The following is a 20777-nucleotide window of genomic DNA, read 5'->3' as shown; positions in this document are numbered from 1 at the left end:
TGCGCTATATTTTTTTGGGTCAGGTTCCTATTTAAGATTCGGAACATAAGGTCCGTAGGAGGAACGCTAATATGCGTATAAGATAGTTTCTACTGGATGACAAAGGGATCCTCTAAGCGAACTGAACACAAGCAGCAACAGTCAGGATTGCAAACATAAACTGTGGATACAGTATGATTTTCTTAATTGAAGAAATTGATCGTCCTACTTTTATTTTTTTACGGTAGCTAGAAACCAACATTGCGGAAAATGCTCCCCTTTCAATTGCTGTAACGTTATGGCTATCGGTAATGTATTGCATTGCCTGCCTCACCATTAGTCAGATTTCTCTTATAAGTTCATGTTAAGAAAACAAAATATTTTGAGTAGAACGACGTTGTGTTCACTGCCAGGCAACAGAGGGCCCACACAATTTAGCCCCTTGTCGCAATATGTATTCCTAAATACATTTCGAAAAGGAAACTTCCAGTGCCTTCGCAGTACTTTCAAGATTTTCCTTCCGCAGCCGACAGCGGTGCGTCGTAGCAAGAGGCAGCTTTTCTTTCACATGGGTTGTTACGTTTGCGCGTAGCAGCCAATTAGGAGAGCGCAAATCGACATGCAGTTACCCTTTCTCTCCTTAGTAAGGTGGTACAGCTATCTGTCTTGCTCTTGAGAGAAGCACATGATAATGGAATAACATCGTTAAATCCTAATTCATTACAACTGCACACATTATTTTACTTAAGATACAGGAAATAGGGCTACAACGGTATTTCTGGTATTACATAGGAAGAGGTAAGTAAGAGCAAACGTGGTCATCCTGTTTTTCATTCTTTAAAGCAAAACTTTCCTCCACATCAAAGTCTCCAGTTTAGTCATAAAAGTGCATCCTATGCTATTCTATACATGTTCAATGCAGGATCATGGTTTAAAGACATCTTGGTCATGATTTTTATAATTTATATAATCAGATCTATAGAAATACTATAATTATAACTCCATTACTGTCTACTTTGTACCAGAAGATACATCGATTTCTCCACATACAATGAAGATACAGTACAATGTTCAGTGTTAAATCAACTCTTACAGAGTTCATATATCCACTATGACCAGAGTGGACTCTAATTTTACTGTGTATTCAATGCGCTAAACAGGAGATTTAAAAATAAATTATTATTAATAATAATAATAATAATAATAATAATAATAATAATAATAATAATTATTATAATTATTATTAATAATAATTTATTTTTTTGCAAAATGCAATTACTAGGCAGTACCATTTGCTGCTTGCATAATTAGCTGCAGCCTGAGTAAATAAGATGTTAGTTTCAGGCAGAAAGCGAAGGCACACATATACCCTTGTCAGTCAGCCCACAATTTGCACTATGAGTTTTATGTACATAAATCCGGCCGCGGGTATTATTACACAGTCACCTCTCGAAGCAGCTCCACTGCAGTTTGTTTTTAAGTTACTGGAACATTCCCAGGAGCAGAACATGTACACAATGCTGAAAGCCAGGTCACAGACACCCTCCTGCCTTTCTGAACATGTACACAATGCTGAAAGCCAGGTCACAGACACCCTCCTGCCTGTCTGAATATGAACGAGCCAGGGTTCGACAACTGAATGGTAAATGGACTGCATTTATATAGCGCTTTACAACTGATGCCTCTCATTCACCCATTCACACACACACTCACTCACACACACACACACACACACACACACACCAGCGGTGAGAGGCTGCCATGCAATGTACCAATCAGCTCGTTGGGAGCAATTAGGGGTTAGGTGTCTTGCTCAGGGACACTTCGACACGCCCAGGGCGGGGGATCGAACCGGCAACCCTCTGACTGCCAGACAAACGCTCTTACCCCTGAGCTATGTCGCCATTCTGAGCTAATGGACCACATGCTCGCTTTCATGAGCGACCGTAACCGTTTCCTATTAGGAGAGCTAAATGGTAAATGGACTGCATTTATATAGCGCTTTTATCCAAAGCGCTTTACAATTGATGCCTCTCATTCGCCAGAGCAGTTAGGGGTTAGGTGTCTTGCTCAAGGACACTTCGAGACGCCCAGGGCGAGGTTTGAACCGGCAACCCTCCGACTGCCAGACAATCGGTCTTACCTCCTGAGCTATGTCGCCCCATAGCATTCAACAGCACCCGTTAGCAGGTTAATCCCCGGCCAATTCTGTCATCGTCGATTTCCGCCAGCTGGCCAAAGGCTGATACATTTTTCTTAGCAGGAAGAAGATGCTTCACAGCCTTTAAGAACACCATTCTTAGTGGACCTGGTAGCCTCGGTGTCGGCAAGCTCTATCTTGACTGCCACTGTGGCCCAACAACGAAGCTGTAAGACCAGTTTTTCTGAAGTGGACCTGGTTTTGAGGCTACCACCCAGTGCCTGTTCAGCCTCAGGACATCCCCAAAATGATGAGGATCGCCCCGTTTGGGATGATAAAGCCATTTGGGCTCCAAAACACTGCAGCTTATGTACACTGCGCTGTCATTCCGGTTCATTTACCTGGATGACAGCCTTGTCACCTGCACGTCCGAGGCAGAGCTCCTGTCTCACCTCACATGGCTTCTCCTTGGCTGCCTCAGACAACATGGACTGGTCGTCATCCCAGCGAAAATGCCGATTTCACACTGCCTTCCATTGAATGAATTAATTTATTTGACAATTTAAAAGTGATTATTCACGGGACTGCATAGCAGGCGGTAATCCTAAAACAAATTGTCGAGAATAGAAACAGAAGAAAGCCAACAGGCTTATTTCCATTGTGGTTCTGATAACATTTAAACACAGACATAACAAAAATTTCAACACAATACAGTTAAGGCAAATTCCCTAATTGCTGTTTCTACCCTCTTCCCCACGCTGCCGGCGGGGCTCTTGCCCCAACCCTCGAGAGTACTTCGAGAGTCGTCTGGTCTCCCCCACCTCTGCAGTCCAGCCCCTCCTTCGTCATTGCCTCCACCCTGCCCACATCTGTCGCCACCCGCTGTTCCCCATCACCGCCACCCGGCCCCACCCATCATCTGAGCCACACCACATATCTTATAAAACTGGCTGACATGCTGGTCACCAGTCGGCACCCTCAGCCGACCAGAGGAGGATGGGTTTCCCCCTTGTTCCTTCCAAGGTTTCTTCCCATCTGCCACAGGGAGTTTTTCCTTGCCACTGTTGCCTTAGGCTTGCTCCTGTGGGGGTTTAGGCCAGGGTTGTCTGTAAAGCGTATTGTGACAACTGCTGTAAAATACGCTATACAAATAAAATTTGATTGATTGAATTTGATTAAGACGATACAGATGGATATGACAGGGCACCGCATTCGTCACAGAACAGACAGCATACTGGCAGATTGGCAGATTATATTTTTTAAAAACTGGGTTACTCAGTATTTAACATCCATCTTTTTAAGGATAATTTAAAAATCGTTCTCTTATACACATTATTTCAATACAGAGGGGAGTCTATTCCACTGGATCACAGCCTTGTGCAAAAAGATACTCTTCCCCATTAAGCTGTTGAATGTGCAGGGGACAAAATCAGTGAGACTACCTCTGGTTGCATAATTATGGCTGTCTCTTTGGCAAGTAAAATAATTTACCAAATAACTTTGAACAGAGTTTATTACAGTTTTGTATGTAAGCCTGATAGTAACAGTAGTTTTTCGACCAAGAAATGTAGTCTGATTTATTTTAGACACAGTTTTGTGAAACATTGACTACCTTAGACATCACATCACAAAAGATGGGGCAGTTCCACTGTCGTCAAAGGTAGAGACAGTCACAAATGTTTTGTGTGTGCAATGTAAACATTGTGGGCCCCCTTCCCCCCTCCTGTGGGTTCACCCACCTTCTCAATATGGCTGACAGGACCACCCATTGGCCAGAGGCCATTTTGTTTGGCATTGACAATGACTGCTGATGTTACCCACACGCTCATGAGCACATGGATTACCCAGTTTGGTTCTCCCTCCGATCTCTCCTCCACTCCTGGGCCTCAGAACTCCTTACTTCAAAGCTCAGGAATGCTGTTGCCCACAACCTCAGCATCAAACGCCAGGACACTGCCGCCTATCACCCACAAGCCAGTGGGCTGTGTGAAGGCTTCCATTGGTTCATGTAGGCCACCCTCAGGGCCAGTCCCCGAGAGACAACTGGGTCAACAGAGTCCCTTGGGTGTCAACAGAGTCCCTTGGGCGACAACAAAGTCCCTTGCGTGATGTTGGCCATCAGAACTGTCTCTGAGCAAGACCTCTCATCTTCTTCAGTTCAGCTGCTTTACAGCGGACTCCCTGCGATTTTGTCCCTGATTCCACAGCCCCTTGGTCCGCATCGGAACAGCAGAGCACTCTCCGGGACTGTGCCAGAGCTTTCATGCCCGTCCCTACCTCGCATCGCAGCACGGTTTGGTTTGCCCCGTGCCCAAAATATGTCTTCTTTCACCATGATGGCGATCGTGGCCCATTCTAGCCTCTGTACGATGGGACTTTCCACATTCTGAAGACCGGGACCGAGACTTCTGTCCGCGGTAAGGTGTTGCGATGTTTCTCTCCTTGCTGTTCATACAGTGTCCTGTTGGCGTACTTGGAGAGAGAGTGCCATTGTTTTTTTTTGTGTATCCTGTGTGGTGTAATTAGGGGTCCTATGAAGTAGGAACCCTATTATTTTTGTTGGTATTATTATTAGGGGTCCTACGAAGTAGGAACCTTATTGTTTTTGTTGGTACTATTATTATTATTATTATTATTATTATTATTATTATTATTATTATTTTCCTGGACTTGGTCAAATAACTCAAAAAGTCCTTGACCAAAAATGGTATAAATTAGCAGGTCAAAACTAGAGACCACGAGTAACTATGCCAGAAAGAATGACCATGATTCGTCCATAGGTGGTGCTACAGGGGCGACATAGCTCAGGAGGTAAGGAGGTAAGACCGATTGTCTGGCAGTCGGAGGGTTGCCGGTTCAAACCCCGCCCTGGGCTTGTCGAAGTGTCCTTGAGCAAGACACTTAACCCCTAACCCCTAACTGCTCTGGCGAATGAGAGGCATCAATTGTAAAGCGCTTTGGATAAAAGCGCTATATAAATGCAGTCCATTTACCATTTACCATTTACATAACTGATTCAAACTGCAAATTTCTAAATGCTGGCATTTCCACCCCATTTGATGAAAATTTATGAAACCAGGTGTACTTGTGTCATTCCTCATGAGGAACAAATATGCCTCAAGAACCCATAAAGTCCGCCATGATGGATTTTTCTGCAAATTGAAAATTTGGTAAAACCTATAAAAAGTTTTTTCTAATAAACCGTAAGTCAAATTGGTCCAAAATTGCCCATGTACGTGTATGGTGCATGTCTCCCTATAGGGTGTTAACAGCTAAGAGGTCCATTCCAAGATGGCGGAGAAACTGGTATTTAAAAAAAACAAAATTTGGTCACAAATTTCAAGTGCTTATAACTTTTTACAACAATAATCTAGGGACTTGAAACAGACTGGGCATGAAGAGAGCACTACCATGTTGTACCATGTCGGTGCAGTTGCGGGTATCTAAAAAAAACAAGGGAATTACAGGCACTTGAAATTTTGGCGGGAAGCTAATGCTAATATAATGCAAATTTCAAGTGCTCATAAATTTTTACAACAATAACCTAGGGACTTGAAACGGCCTGGGCTTGAAGAGGGCACTACCATGTTGTACTATGTTGGCACAGTTGCAGATATCTCAACAAACAATGAAATTACAGGCATTTGAAATTTTGGCGGGAAGCTAATGCTATTGCTAATATAACGTAAATTTCAAGTGCTTATAACTTTTTACAACAATTATCGAGGGACTTGAAACGGCCCGCGCATGAAGAGGGCACTACCATGTTGTACCATGTCGGCGAAGTTGCAGATATCTCAAAGAACAAGGAAATTACAGGCATTTGAATGTTTGGTGGGAAGCTAATGCTAATGCTAATCTAAAGCTTTAAAACTCATCTTCTCATGAATGCTTTACCTGATTCCGTCACCATCGCACATGTATACTCTTGGGTGTTCTCGCCATCAAGGGTGATAAGGACAAGTCGTTTCATTAAAAATTGCGTGATTTGTGGCGTGACAAAGTTAGCACTTCATGCTAATGCACGTTCATATTTCAAAGTAATGTTTCTCATGAACTGGAAGTTGAATCGTCTCACGCACAGGTATGTAGATTGTCCAAAATCCTGAAATCTATGCTGCATTTCTCCTTTGCCTAGTATTTACCCGGCTTGGACATGTTCGTAGGGCCCCGCATTGCTGCTTGCAGCTATATTTAAGTTTGTTTTTTGTTGTGGAATAAATTGAGGTTTTTCTTGCTCTCTGTGGTCTCATATCTCTCCACTTCCACAAAGCAGTTAATTTTAAAATCACCTTCACATGCCATTGTGGAATCTGCTAGGACAGTAAAGGAATAGTAATCTGTTTATATAATCAGACTGATAGAAATACAGTATACTTATAACTCCATTACTGTCTACAATTTTTTTTATCAGTGAGCTTTGTTAAAGTAAACCATTACTGTGCAAAAGCATGTCATCTCTCCATTACAGTTCATCAAGAAACTTTTTATAGATATATGACTGTCACATGAAACACATTAATGAGGTCCAGTCCCTGCTGTCCCATACTTTTTTCAGCAGCTGTGATCGTTCACTATCGGACTAACTGCTGTTTATCTCTGTGATGATAGCCTGCCACCTAGTGGCAATACAGAATGATAGCACTTAGAACAAGCATTAGTACCTAATTGTTAAGAATGTGCTAATTAATCAATCTATTACTTGCACCCATTTCTATTAACCCCAGTAAACTTATATCTTATAAAAAATACGTTTTCAACGTACAAAAATGCCAAGTTACTCACACATACAAGACATACACCGTCTATAACTCATTCATTCAGACTGCCAAAATCCAGGCCTGCCATTAAAAGTATTGATATCAAAATGACGTCAAATTACGGTACTACAAACAATATAGGCTATCTTGCCTCGCCAAAATTAAATAAAATGTATTCCAAAGCAATGCTACCCAATATTTCCTCCATTCTTTGAAATCTGTCTGTTGAAATGGGGTCAGAATGTACAGAACTTAATGTTTTTAAGGGCTGAGTGTCTGTGGCTGTTGTGGTTATTTCTGTGGGGAACCCTGAAAAGTGCCAAACTCTCGGTGCTGTATAGGTATGGGGCATGCCCCCGCCAAGGCGTAACTTGGCGGGATGGCATACCTGCCATCCCAACATGCCCCCGCCAAGACGTAACTTGGCGGGATGGCATACCTGCCATCCCAATTAATTATTTATTCTGAAACTTGGTAGCCAATGTAGGAACTGGGAGTGATGTGTGGTCTCTTTCTGGTTCATATAATATTTAATATTTTTTATTAATAAATTGAAATTGAGCTGTAACAATTCTAAAAGCTTGGAGAAAATGTTAATGCTTAATTTTCCTAGCAGTGAAAGAGAGGTGGCTTTTGATCTGCAACTCTCCAGCTGTCTCCACATAGCGACACAACTTGGCAGTTAGATTCCAAATTTGGCTGCAACATTAAAGTATGATGACAGTGTATTGTGAAGTGTGATTCATCCTTCCAGAGAACTGGTTTCCAGTGTCCAACGGCGGTGCGCTTTGTACCACTCCAGCTGAGACTTGGCACTTGTGCATGGTGATCTTAGGCTTGTGTACGGCTACACAACCATAGAAATCCATCTCATGAAGCTCTTAACGAGCAGTTCTTGTGCTGACCTTGTTTACAGAGCTCGTTTTGGAAGTGTGTAGTGAGGGTTGCGACTGAGGACAGATGATCTTTACGTGCTGCATGGCTCAGCGCTCGGCAGTCCCGTTCTGTGAGCTTATGTGGCCTACCGCTTCACAGCTGAGCTGCTGTTGCTCCTATACATTTCCACTGCACACTAACAGCACTTATTGTTGCCTGGGGCGGCTCTAGCAGGGCAGAAATTTGACAAACTGACCTGGAAAGGTGACATCCTATGAAGTCACCGAGCTCTTCAGCACAGCCCATTCTACTGCCAATGTTTGTCAGTGGAGATTGCAAGGCTGTACGCTTGATTTTGTGCAGGTGTTAGCAATAGACGTGGCTGAACTAGCTGAAGCCACTAATTAGAAGAGGTGACCACATACTTATGGAAATGTAGTGTACCTTTCATATACCATTTCTATAAAATAAACCTGAATAACCATCTGCAATGCAGATTTGTTGTAAACATGATTATTACATGAAAACATGGCATGAGTACACTTCTAAGACTTTTCCACCATTGTTCCTTTTAAAAAGTGATTTTAGCCTTCAAGTGACACCCAGTATACACACACACACACACACACACATATATATATATATATATATAAATATATATATAAATATAAACAGAATGCATGTATAACATTACATTACATTTATTTGGCAGACGCTTTTATCCAAAGCGACGTACAAAAAGTGCATTGTTAAACAGTGCAACTGCTAAACACAGGTTCAGTAAGGTACAATACTTATTTTGTACAGCTATTTCTAGCCAAGAACACAGTTTAGTTCACACAGTGAACACTATTCACACCTAACCTCTGCAAAGCCAACTAGGCAGAAGAATAAGCTACAGTATTAGGACAAATACAAATTACCAAAAAAACATACAAACATCCAATCGGTTAGTACTTGGTTACGCTCTGGGGAAACTAAGTTGATGCTTGCAGAGGTGTAGATTGGTCAGTAGGGGGCACTCTTCCCTCTGGAGTAAATATGAAACCCCCATGTCCCAGCGCTGCGATGGAGGCACTGTGGCGTTGAAGGCACCCTCCTTCAGACGAAATGTTAAACTAAGGTCTGGACTCACGCTGGTCATTAAAGACCTCGTGGTGGTCCTGGAGTGTTCCGGGAAAATTTCCACAGATGTTGGACTATCAAATCAACCCCTTCCTCTGATCTGCAACACAATCGCCTTCCCTACCCACACTGATTACTCCGGCCATCACTGTCTTCAGGTGATTTATCACTGGTTAAATGAAGATCCGACAAACAAACAAACAAACAAACAATAAATAAATAAATAAACGAATAAATAGCAGGTGCAGATAGGTACCTTATCAGGCTTTTAGAACCTTGAGTATGCACTCACCAGTAGACCACTTAACTGGCTTCAGCAATGCTAAAACTTTCTGAACTGAATTATTTTATTTTTTATTTTAAGCATGATGCGCTGTAGCGAGTGGCCCGGATCTTCCCATCGGATCCGGCCCACGCCCATGGACTGCCACTCATTTCCATATTCAGGCTGAGTGAAAGTGGGTTATGTGGGCCGGCACTGGGCCCGTTCAGGCTAGCTTTATGGGTGCGTGGTGCACCCATAAACCATAAGTCTCATTACCAAATTCAGTGCGAACAAATTGTCAGTTGGTGTTGCAGAGGGATGTTGCTGACAGATGGAAAGCATTTCTGAGTGAAATGTCTTGCCTGTAAAAAGCGGGGGAAATAAAGTGAGTCAGAGGCAAATTGCGTGTTATTGACAGCTGTTCAACTGATTCTGTTTCAGATTTTTCGCATTTATTCTGTTTATGGACATAATAGCTACTTCTTTGTGGTTTGTACCAAGAGGAACAGTGCAGTTGTTATCCCACATTCACCCTGCTCACCCTTCATTGAGCCTGCTTTTTGGTTTTGCTTCGCCTCACAGCCCAAGGAAGTTAAAAAGAGCGCATAACAACAACGTGAAGTTGAATGTCGTTGGTTAAAAAATAGGCTATAGCCATCGGGTCTCAGTTCTGTTTTTTTTTTCTCCTGGTTTTTCTGTGCTGCAGTAATCTAAAATCAATTAGAATCGTTCTAGAGAATAACTGGCTGGCTTCAAGATTTGAGTCCGGGTAACGGTTCAAAGTAGGTGTATGTGTGTAGGTGGAAGAACGTCACAGAGTTATAAGAGAGCTGTAGCTACAGAACGGGAAAACTGAGTCAGTGCCGCAATTTCTTTCGTACCGTTACTTGGCAGAAGTAAACTCGTAAGGTAATTTTCGCTACTTCATTTTAGGTTCATTTTCACCTGTCAGTTTTATTGGTACACTGCTCATGTAATAGACTATATTTCAATCTGAAAATGAATTACATCAGCGTAATATCGCATTGACAATTTGTCATTTGCCTACGGCATTGACCAGGCATCTCAACTGATTTCATATTCACTTTGTTATATCTCAAATAATCTTATTTGATTATAATATTAGTTTTATAATTTGTGGATTTGTCTATTTCTTGGCTGTGTAATCCAGCCTGCATGCCCTGCATCCATTTAGATTAAAATTTAAAAAAATATTTAGAGAAATATGATTTTGTTCCTCTGTAGACCAATATAACGACTGAATAGTGTGTGATAACCAGCGATTTAACTTTCTTGGTTGGTATTGACTATCTGTCATTCTTGTTTGACCTTTTTCTGTACTGCCACAGGAAACATAAAATTAGTTATAATTTCCGTTGACGCGATTGTAAATATGTTACATAAAATATATCTGAACAGATGAAGTTCAAGTTGAATGCTTTTTTTTCCTGGGACCTGGAGTGACGTTATAGCGGTATCGTTTTAAAATCGAATCTATATGCGAATTAATTTGATTGATTTTGTAAAATGATCTGCATAAGTACATATTTTGCACAATATATAAGTAGCACGCACGTATTTGTTCCAAAATTACTTTGGAACGAATAACTTTTGGGACCGCAAGTCCAGATTATTTACTGAACTGCTAATGATTTTTCAGAATTATTCTATAGCAGTTTGATCTGAAACCATTGTGACTTGCTGGATTTAGTTATGGAATTAGGATTGATACACACCGCTCTTAGAAGAGGAAAATATGAATTAACTTTACATTTAGTTTGATAGTGTAACACAAGATGGATATTTTCTTCTGGAGACAAAAACAACATCAAATGTAATAGTAGCCTACAAATAGTGCGATGTTTTCAGCCATCTGTTTGCTGTCATTAGTTCTGTGAATATTATTTTTCTCAAACACTTACACACCTACAGCAACGGAAATATTACCAGACAGATGGCATGGTGACCTTTTGTTTGAGGTGCTTTTTTGCCGAGTAAAAAAAAAAGAAAGAAAAAAAAGGCTCCCCAAATCTTCTAAATCTAAATCTAAAGTCCGATGTAGACTTTCACAGAAAAGCCAGAGCTGAAGAGTGCTTTTTTATTTATTTATTTATTTTTTTTGCATTTTACGGTCGTTCAACTAAAAGCTGGGGGGTGGTAAGACCATGTTCAGGCTACCCTTTGTTCTTTTTTTGTTCATTTATGTCACGATAATTTCCAAAAGCAGCTATTTCCTGTTACAGACAATGACACTATTTGTTATGCAGTGTAAGTTATTTTATATAGAAAGGAACCACTGTTTTTTTCATTCTGACAGATTGTGAAAACAGTTTCCACCATGCAATAATAATGTTACATAAGTATGAACAGTGGTATAGCACATTTTTAAAATTTCTGTTTCCTTTTGTTTGTTTTATGTTTGGCAGATTTCAATCAAGGATCTACACAGAAAATGGATGCCAGCACACTGTTGACATTTCTGTTCCTTTGTTTCTGTAGTAAGTCTGGTAACACCTACTTCCTACATTCACTCTTCTTACTCCATAGGAGAACCTCTGGGTCCTGTGTGTGGAAGGCACAAATTGATACATTTTGCTTATCTCTTCCAAACAGTTGTGCATGTGGTACCAAACATTAAATTGATGGAAGAGCATATATTTAAATATATTGATTTCCATGACCTGTTAATACCACAGTCTCAGAAATGTATTGACGTATAGTATTATGCTCTTAGGCTAAGCCATACAATGAATTACCATAGAGCTAAATGCAGGTGGGCCAGTAAATTTGAGCAGGTGGACCAGTAATTTATCCCATAAAATTAAGCTTTTGTCCTCGAATGTAATATGTGTACTACCACATTGTTAGACACCACTGAAGGGTAGGGGGCCTGTACGTAGTACAATGTTCAGTGTTAGATGAAGGCTGATATTTGAGAATTGTTTTAACACCTGATTCCTATAGTACCGTACTCATTTTGTCAGAGTGGAATGAACACAGGGCATTTTACTGTGTAGCCTGCTACAGAGTACCTCGAAACATGCACGCTTAGTGCACAGAAGATTACCTCTATATGAAGCTTTTTTCAAGTAAAACAATGGCACTTTTCTGTTTACAGATGTGTCACAAATCATAAAAAAAAATTAACGGTATCAGTCACGGAAGGTGATGCATAAATCTGTTGGCACGTTACATAAAACATATGCCATTTCGATGGGATTTAACATGAGAGAGTGATAAGAAAGCAAAATGTCAAATTGTCGAAAACAGAAAAGAAGGCAGTTGGGTGGGTTGAAGGTGTGAAAGCACAGGGCTAGGGGGAGAAGGAAGACATTGTTGTGTATAGGCGTTGTTTCAGAGGAAGTCTCCTTGTGTGTGTGCGAACATGTGGGGGGGGGGGGGGGTGGGAGGGGGGAGCTTGGGGGGTTTGTGGTGGGGTTGATTCTTCAGTGGTCCCACAAAGGAAAGACATGCTCACCGGAAACCAGCACAAAACTGCAACAACGAAATTGGCACTTGGGCCTCTGTGCAAACAGAGAACAAACTCGATTTGGATTGCGTCTTGCCACTGCTTAGAACCAACCTGGAATGCAACAGTAAAAAGTCATAGCCTGTCTGGTCTTTAGACTTCTATATCATATATGTTTGTATTTATATGCCTTGTGTGTCTGACTTGTCTAAACTGTGTTATTTGGAAGACTAGGAAGAGCAACATTCTTGGAGCTGGTTCCACTGATCCTGGAAGTATGCTTAGGAAAATGTTGGTAGCACAGCTATGAATAGAATTTGCACATAGGATTTTAATTAATTAATGATATACCGGGGTTCTGTGCATGGTTTGTGTGTGTATGTGTATGTGTTGGCATGGGGTCGGGGTGGGGGGGGGGATGTCAGGTTGGTGATGACGGGCAGTTGAGTTTTAATTTTTAATGATTATTTTTATTTGTAATGTTCATGCAATGCTTATGATTTAATGCTTGTTGTGTAAAATGGCTGTGATGTATTGACTGGGTCTCTCTCTCTCTTTCTCTCTCTTTTCCTATCTCTCTCAACACTCTCCTTGGCAGAAATGGTTTTAGCCACAGAAAACCATGGTATGTGTTCTATATATTCATCTTCTTCTTCTAATAATAATAATAATAATAATAATAATAACAATCACTTTCATGTCTATGTTATGATAAACATTTCACTTGAAAGAGAGTGCTTTTGCTGATGTACTGTATTCATTAATTTTCCGCCTTTCATCATTGTCTCCATTCCCCCATCTCTACCTTCATTTGTTCACCTCCCCCGCCCCCCGCCCCACCCCCCCCCTTCAGGGTCTGATTACTGCTACAAAATCGAACCGGCCACCATGACCGGCATCATCATTGGAGACGTTGCCCTGACTGTGCTGGTAGTCATTGTAGTGTACCACTGTGCCAGCCAACGGAGGAAACGAAGAGAGGAGGGTGGGTTACATTTGTGCTCAAGATGTACCGTGCAGGCGGTACATGCATGCTGGGATAGGCTCCAGCACCCCCCGCGACCCTGCTCAGGATAAACGGGTATAGATAATGGATGGACCCTGCTCAGGATAAACGGGTATAGATAATGGATGGACCCTGCTCAGGATAAACGGGTATAGATAATGGATGGACCCTGCTCAGGATAAACGGGTATAGATAATGGATGGACCCTGCTCAGGATAAACGGGTATAGATAATGGATGGACCCTGCTCAAGATAAGCGGGTATAGAGAATGGATGGACCCTGCTCAGGATAAACGGGTATAGATAATGGATGGACCCTGCTCAAGATAAGCGGGTATAGAGAATGGATGGACCCTGCTCAGGATAAACGGGTATAGATAATGGATGGACCCTGCTCAAGATAAGCGGGTATAGATAATGGATGGACCCTGCTCAAGATAAGTGGGTATAGATAATGGATGGATGTACCGGAAAGAGTTGGCCGTGGCGGACGCGCGGATATAAACGCTGTTAGAGTTGAATTAACACTGGACCTTTTTTTTTTTTTTTTTTTACTGTGATGGCGTCACGACGGTCTGGAGTCAAAATGTACAATGCAAGAGAGACGTAAGAAGTGCTGCCTTCCCCTGATTTGTTTGCCGACCTGGTGAACAACCTTCCCAGAAAATCGAGTGTGCCAGTGCAAATCAGCTATGCTAAGGAAGAACAAAAACACTAATCCCAAATTCAAAGAAATTACATCCATGACAACTCCTGAGAACAAAAACACAAAACCATAGAAATACACTGTGCGTGTGTGTGTGTGTGTGTGGGGGGGGGGGGTTTGTAGGATTTGAAGATTGAGACACTAGTCTGTCGCCACTGGTTATTTAGTCAACATTTGTCCTGTAACTTTAATTTACAAATGAACGTAACTGTTGCCTGTCTCTGATGATGCCCACAATTGCGAAACTGAGTTTGAAAAGAAAGTAACTCCGTTGAGATCTCCATTGATTTTAAGTTGTGCACCCAAACAACGCTGTTGTCTTAGCAGTTTTAGGAGTAAAAAACAACAAGAAAAAAAAAACACCATCTCTGGCACCTCAAAAAACAGAGAGTCTGCTTCACTGATATTGACTGTAATATTCATTCGGTGGCTTTCTTTGTAGTCAGAGCTGAAGAGAGCTGTTACCACTTCTGAAGCGATACCGACCGAATGTACCGTGATTGGTCCAGTTGTCAGTGGTGCCTTTGTTAGCGGAGTGAGTTCAGTGGCAGTGCAGCCTGCTCTTAGTTCCTTATGAGGAACTTTCATTTCTTTAGGGGGTTTTCTGGCATTAATTATAGGAAATACCTTGAATGGTACCGCATGTGTTCAACTTAATGTTGTTCCCTTGAAAACGAATCTGAAAACGTATGCTGCACAAGCCATTAAAAAAATGTAATTATTTATATTTTTAAAATGATCACAAGTAAATTAATTGTGCGGTTTTGACTTCAAGTGCATCAAGCTACATTTGTAGGGAATATTTTATAAAAATTTCATTTGCAAGGCATGGTGGGAAATGTGGTTTTGTGTGGGTTTGTTTATGAGGCCTTATGAGGATCTTTATGACTAAACCTATAAAGAATAACCATTGCTGCAGTGCCGCCTGTGACGTGTATCTGTATTGACCAATTACTGTTTGGCCTGTATTGTCCCTTTATTGCTCTCTCTTTTAAGAATACAGTGCTGATGCAATTATGATATGGTGATTCGGATTGTTATCTTTTGTGACCACTGCAATGACCAGGCACCAGTTCTTTGGTATGCTCATGTTTTTAATGGGTTATTTTCAGGCCTGTGTAAAAGCATGTTTTCCTCCTTCGCCGCTCACAAAGTCATGAGTGAACGTCCTAATTGATGTCTTTCTTTCTTCCTTCAGCTGAAAAAGTCTACATGAATGTTAGGGCCAATTGCAAGGCCTGAAAAACCATGATGTCTCTCACCTTGTGCACGCTCAACGCATATTTAACTGAAGAAACAGAATGAAAGAGCACCAGCACAACATTACGCCTTCAGAGATGAAAAGATAGGCCTCTTTGCTGAACGAAGTTTCCAGGTATTGGTGTGGAGTAGTGGTAAGGCTACTGGACGTGGTTACTGCAAAGCTTGAGACGAGATGTAATCAGAACCTGGTTGAAACTTTCCTGTGACACAAATAAAAACAAATGCTTCAACTAGCTTTGCAAACCTATCACTTGTGTCAGACTGTAAACTGTGTACATTGCTTGGGTCAGACTGTAAACTGTGTACATTGCTTGGGTCAGAATGTAAATTTACAGGTTGTTTCATTGACTGCTGTCATTGTAAATTGTATAAATTCACTGAATTCAAAGACTGTCTTTGGTTGCTTTGGTTGAATATTCTTATTGTGGAAATTTATCTGATGAAAATTATGAAATAAAATTTTATATTCTTACCAAAGTCTTCACCCACTTTAATAGACCACATCTACAATATACTGAACAAGAAGGGTAGTTCGAGCCACTGCTTACAGTATCTTAATGTGTGTGCACGCACGTGCACGTGTGTGTGTGTGTGTGTGTGTCTGTGTGAACTTGGCTTTGTGCTGGAAGATGTTTTCCAGTGGGAGCTTGGTGTCCTTGAAATTGAACACAGACCTGACTTGGATTTGCCTTGAGGGAAAATAGGCATTGGATCACTTTTCAATATCTTGAACTGTGACCCAATATTATTCCAGAAAGATGCATCACTGGCTGTGCTGTCTAATCAGTCTGAAGTAGACTGAGAGGCATCTGGCTGCAGGAGGGCAGGGCTTGATGTCAAGGGCAACTTGTAGACATCCTACACCCACGTCCAGTGGTTCAAAAGCTGGAATTGTTCTTAACCAATTGCGGGCATTGATTGGTGGGCTTGGACGTCAATCCTCACCCACTGACATCCAACTCTGGCCCTCCCAGATCCTGGAGTCAGATACACTTAGGTAAACCGGCTCCAACATGTAATGTAAACTTAAGAACTTGCTGTCATCCATCTATCAGATATTAGTTACAGCAGGGCAGCTCGACCCTGTTCCTGGTGATCTAGCATCCTGTAGGTTTTCACTCCAACCCTTACAAAGCACACCTCATTCAACAGGAAGAGATTGCCTTGAACTGCTAATTACTAGAATCAGGTGCATCAAATTAGTTGAAATGGAAAGCTACAGGACAGTAGGTCTCCAGGAACAGGGTTGGGCAGCCTTGCGTTGCAGTATTGACCAACCTGTAGCTTACTGTATCAGGCGTTGGATCTGAAAATCAGTGTTACCTGGTTGTGAATCACATCTGAAATTTAACCAAGCTAGTTGTGATTTTGTGAAATCCTTAATATTCCATATTCATATGTTTTGTTGGACTCGTTCAGCCTTGATCTGAGATTTTTTAAATTAAAGATTTATTTTTAAAATAAAAAACCTTGATTTCAGAAACCCAAAGGATGTTTGAAAGTTTTCATGTTTTCATCGTCTCCATTGCTCAGTTTTATCCAAGACAGCTAAAGTTTGAAGCAGGGTTTGAATTACAGGGGGGATTGGGGGGGGGTCTGACCCCCCTAATTAAGATTGGACCCCCCCAAAAGAGGTAAAAACAACAAGTCGGGGGTGTCGAAACATTTATATATCCTTCTTACAAATATTACTATATATTTCCCGTCAGTGGTGTCACTAGGGTTGCACGCAATGGCATCTAAAGTAAAAGGGAAATGTATCATATCGGCGCATACAGTGACTCTAATGAAAGAAAAAGCAAAGGATTTCACCCTTTTGTAAGCAGAGGAACACTGCCACCTTGAGGTTAACAGACAAGTATTTTGGAAACATAATTAGGTTTATACAATAAATTACTGATGCTCTATTGAGACACAGTCCAGACAGGTTAAACAGCTCGTGTAGCTGTTTTGACTCAAAACGTTTTTTTTTTTTTTGGATTTGACTCGAAATGTTTTGACTCGAAACGCTGAAAAGCGGAGGCAGGGTTTCTGCCGGTGATGGCAGATGATTATCAGCTGAATTACTGCCGCTGTGAAGGTTAAAGAGTGACAGAGATAAAAAAAAGAAAAAAAGTCCAGACAAAAAGACAGTCAGAGTACACCCACCTGCCTGCCGTGCACTGATCTGCCTTTCATACTTTGACGGGGTGACAATATCTTGTGCTGTGAAACTAACAAAACGATATGAGAAAGTTGCACCTGAACCACATGGGAAAGAGCTATTTTAGGTTTCACATGCGACATGTTTAAACTCTCTCGTTGTGCTTTTATACGAGATATACAAGACATTTCATTCTGCGATCCTCGGTAAAGGTCACTACGGAAGTTCCCCCAACTGGGAATTGAGCCGGCAACCCCTTGAGCGCTATGTGACAATGGCAAGCCTGCCGACGTGGCTCAGCGTTCTGAAACACAGCCCAGCAGCCCGGCCGCTGCGCCGCGCGTTGCTCTTGTGATGGGGTTAAAGATGGTGACTGGATGGCAGGGATGGACATAAGAGAATCAGGAACCTGGGCAATGTGTGTGTATAGAGGAAGGAAGCTTGGGCCGTCTGTGTATGAGTGTGCAGGCTTTGGAATCCCCCTGGTGGGTTTGAGGCTAAAATGAGAACAAGCCGCTTTTGGCCAATCCAGCTCAAATTTTTTTTTTTTTTTTTGCGCTGTCTGCACCTTTTTTTCATCAACCCCATTGTTAAATCTATTTGAAAGCAGCACTTCCCAGCTCTGATACATCCCTTCAGCCTCTGCCTCAACTTACACTAGCACTATCTGTCTCTGCAGGGCTATCTCGAGTCTCGTAGCATTCTCATGGAACTCCGGTATCTTGTATCTTTACCTCCTGGCGCTTTCATGTAGCACTTGTATTCTCACTTCGACATCGTAATTCTTTTATCGTATCTCTTGTAATCATGCCTCACTTCTAGCTTAAGACTTAGCCACACCTTTACTGGCTTAGCCTTAAAGCTTAGCCAAAGCTTTACTCTGTGAACGAGACTTGATGTTCATGGCTATAGATAACTGTTACTTAATGACAAGATTGTAATTTATCTGACCTGTGTTTGTGGTTGTTCCAATGAACATTCAGTATGCACTTATTGTACGTAGCTTTGGATAAAAGTGTCCACCTAATAAAATGTAATGTAATGATGCATCTTGTATCCAGACTGGTTGTTCCTTTGCTGTTCCTGGGGAGTGTAAGTCTCAGGAAACTGGCTTGTCTAACAGAGGTTGCAGGTTCAGATCACCGGAGGGGCACTGCCATAGTAACTTCGTTATTTCTTCGATAAACAATATCTATCAGTATAAATGGACGTTGTGTTAAAACAATCTAGCTCTGTACCTCCATAATAATGTCTGAAAAACAAGTCAATATTAAATTCCATCACATTTTGAAAATTAACAACTGAAACAAGCCACTCAGTCTGTGGGAAGGTCAGGTTTTTACCACACCTACATTGCCCATATTTTACAATATTATTGCTTTTGTATCTTAAGTACAGTCAATTTTGATTATGCTTAAGACACAAAAGCAATAATATTTTTTTCCCATTGCAGCACTTAAAGGAGGGCTAATGAGGACCATGGCTGAAAGATCACGTTTTCAGCGTGAGCAGAACAAAAATATTTTTCTCCTTGATTGTTAGTCCTCCTCTGACATCTCACACAGAGTTTGTGAAGCATCCCTTTTTCATTTGAATACACTTCCTACCTTCTAATAATGAGTGGCGGGTGAGAAGGTATCAAGGCTTAGGTGAGGGATTATTCCTCAAGCAACACTACAGTCAGTCATGGCAAAAAAAACCCCAAGCAAAATAAACAAAACACATGCTATGAAAGACAGTCCATGTTCATTGATGACAGAGAGACAGACAGCAGTACTCAAGTCAACTACTATTCCCTGAGGTCACACTGGCTGATGTGGTAGGAAATGATGTGAATTGAAAGACTTAAAGCTATGGTTCTTTGCTTTTTATACACGCAGCCAAAAAGGGTGCACTCCTTAAACAAGACCAGGTTAAAACCTAGTATATGGCTGGGCTGAACCGGCTGATGTCACAGACATGCGCGGTGTAACTTTATCACTCAGTCAGTCAGTCACAGACATTCACGTTTGTAGGGCTGGCCCCACTGTTGCAGTCCAGCCAAAAAAATGTAATAAAAAAATAAATAAATAAAAATTCTACTTTCAAAAGTGGATACCACCACACACAAACATTTCAATACAGTTTGCCTTCAGTGGGCTGCTGGAATGTACCGGTCACATGGTACAAGCTCTATCACCCATGGCTTCTTCCACCGTGTGATCCCTGGTAGAATCCACCATGGCACTGTGCTGTGCGTGCCTTCAGACACACTTTATGTGTATTGCTTTTCTTTTGATGTTATTTTTAAAATCACATTTCAGGAAAATTGATGGACAAGTTAACGTGTTCGTGCAACTTATCAGGAATATTTTTGGCCAGTTCTCGCTGACAATCTCCACTGTGGACCACTTCTTTTCTTTAGTTACAAGATTGTGAGATTGTGAGAAAAAATAATGGTAATAATAATAATAATAATAATAAAAGAAAAGAAAGCGTGTTTGGTCAGAGCACTGGAAAAGAGCTTTCTGATGCTTTGGTAACCACGATAACATCTAATCACAGGTAAATCAGCAGTTATACTTCACAGTTATATTCAAACATACCAGTGAAAATTGTGTGGGTGCTATTGTATCAAGACCTTTAGAATCCCCTGATAAGAAACATGTCTTCATAGCATAACTGCTTCAGTAATGTACATTTATGAAACGCAGTCTAGCCCCAGCTAAAAAAAAAAAAGTAACTATTAATAGTTTTAAAATATATATTGTATTTTTTAACTTGGGGAAAATAGCTTAGATATTTATATCTATAGATAGAATATAGAATATTCATCTTTTTAATATTTATTGTAAAAACGAACACTCTCCCAAACAGTTGACCTAATTTATGGTGGACTTAAATGTGTGCATGTGGGACTGGTCTATCAGGTGGTTTCCTTGTCTTTATTTCTAGTTCTGGCCACAGTATACAGGCCAACCTACTCACATAAACGGAAAACCACTGGGGTGAAAAAACTGGGGTGAAATTTTGATTAGACCCCCCAATGTATCATTACCATTCACT

The 20777-nt window shown here is 41.2% G+C and overlaps 1 protein-coding gene across 2 annotated transcripts; it reads left to right on the top strand.

The window, feature by feature from the left end:
* The first annotated feature begins 9826 nt into the window (after positions 1-9826).
* Positions 9827-15980, top strand: hcst (hematopoietic cell signal transducer). Of its 2 annotated transcripts, none has more exons than XM_064306108.1 (5): positions 9827-10049; positions 11572-11643; positions 13213-13239; positions 13468-13599; positions 15525-15980. In XM_064306108.1, the coding sequence occupies exons 2-5, from the start codon at positions 11598-11600 to the stop codon at positions 15566-15568; spliced, it is 249 nt and encodes an 82-aa protein (XP_064162178.1). In that variant the 5' UTR covers positions 9827-10049; positions 11572-11597; the 3' UTR covers positions 15569-15980. The 2 variants fall into 2 exon arrangements, with proteins under 2 accessions (XP_064162178.1, XP_064162170.1); XM_064306100.1 differs by having other exon boundaries at positions 9835-10054.
* Positions 15981-20777: the final 4797 nt, after the last annotated feature.

Source organism: Anguilla rostrata, chromosome 1 (genome assembly GCF_018555375.3).
Source record: "Anguilla rostrata isolate EN2019 chromosome 1, ASM1855537v3, whole genome shotgun sequence".
In the NCBI taxonomy this organism is placed as follows: Eukaryota; Metazoa; Chordata; class Actinopteri; order Anguilliformes; family Anguillidae; genus Anguilla; species Anguilla rostrata.
This window is presented reverse-complemented; position numbering and strand designations above follow the sequence as displayed.

Coding starts and splice junctions, on each gene's coding strand:
- hcst (XM_064306108.1), top strand. CDS start 11,598: ATGGATGCCAGCACACTGTTGACATTTCTGTTCCTTTGTTTCTGTA. Junction 11,644..13,212: donor TCTGTTCCTTTGTTTCTGTA/GTAAGTCTGGTA, acceptor TCTCCTTGGCAG/AAATGGTTTTAGCCACAGAA. Junction 13,600..15,524: donor GAGGAAACGAAGAGAGGAGG/GTGGGTTACATT, acceptor TTCTTCCTTCAG/CTGAAAAAGTCTACATGAAT.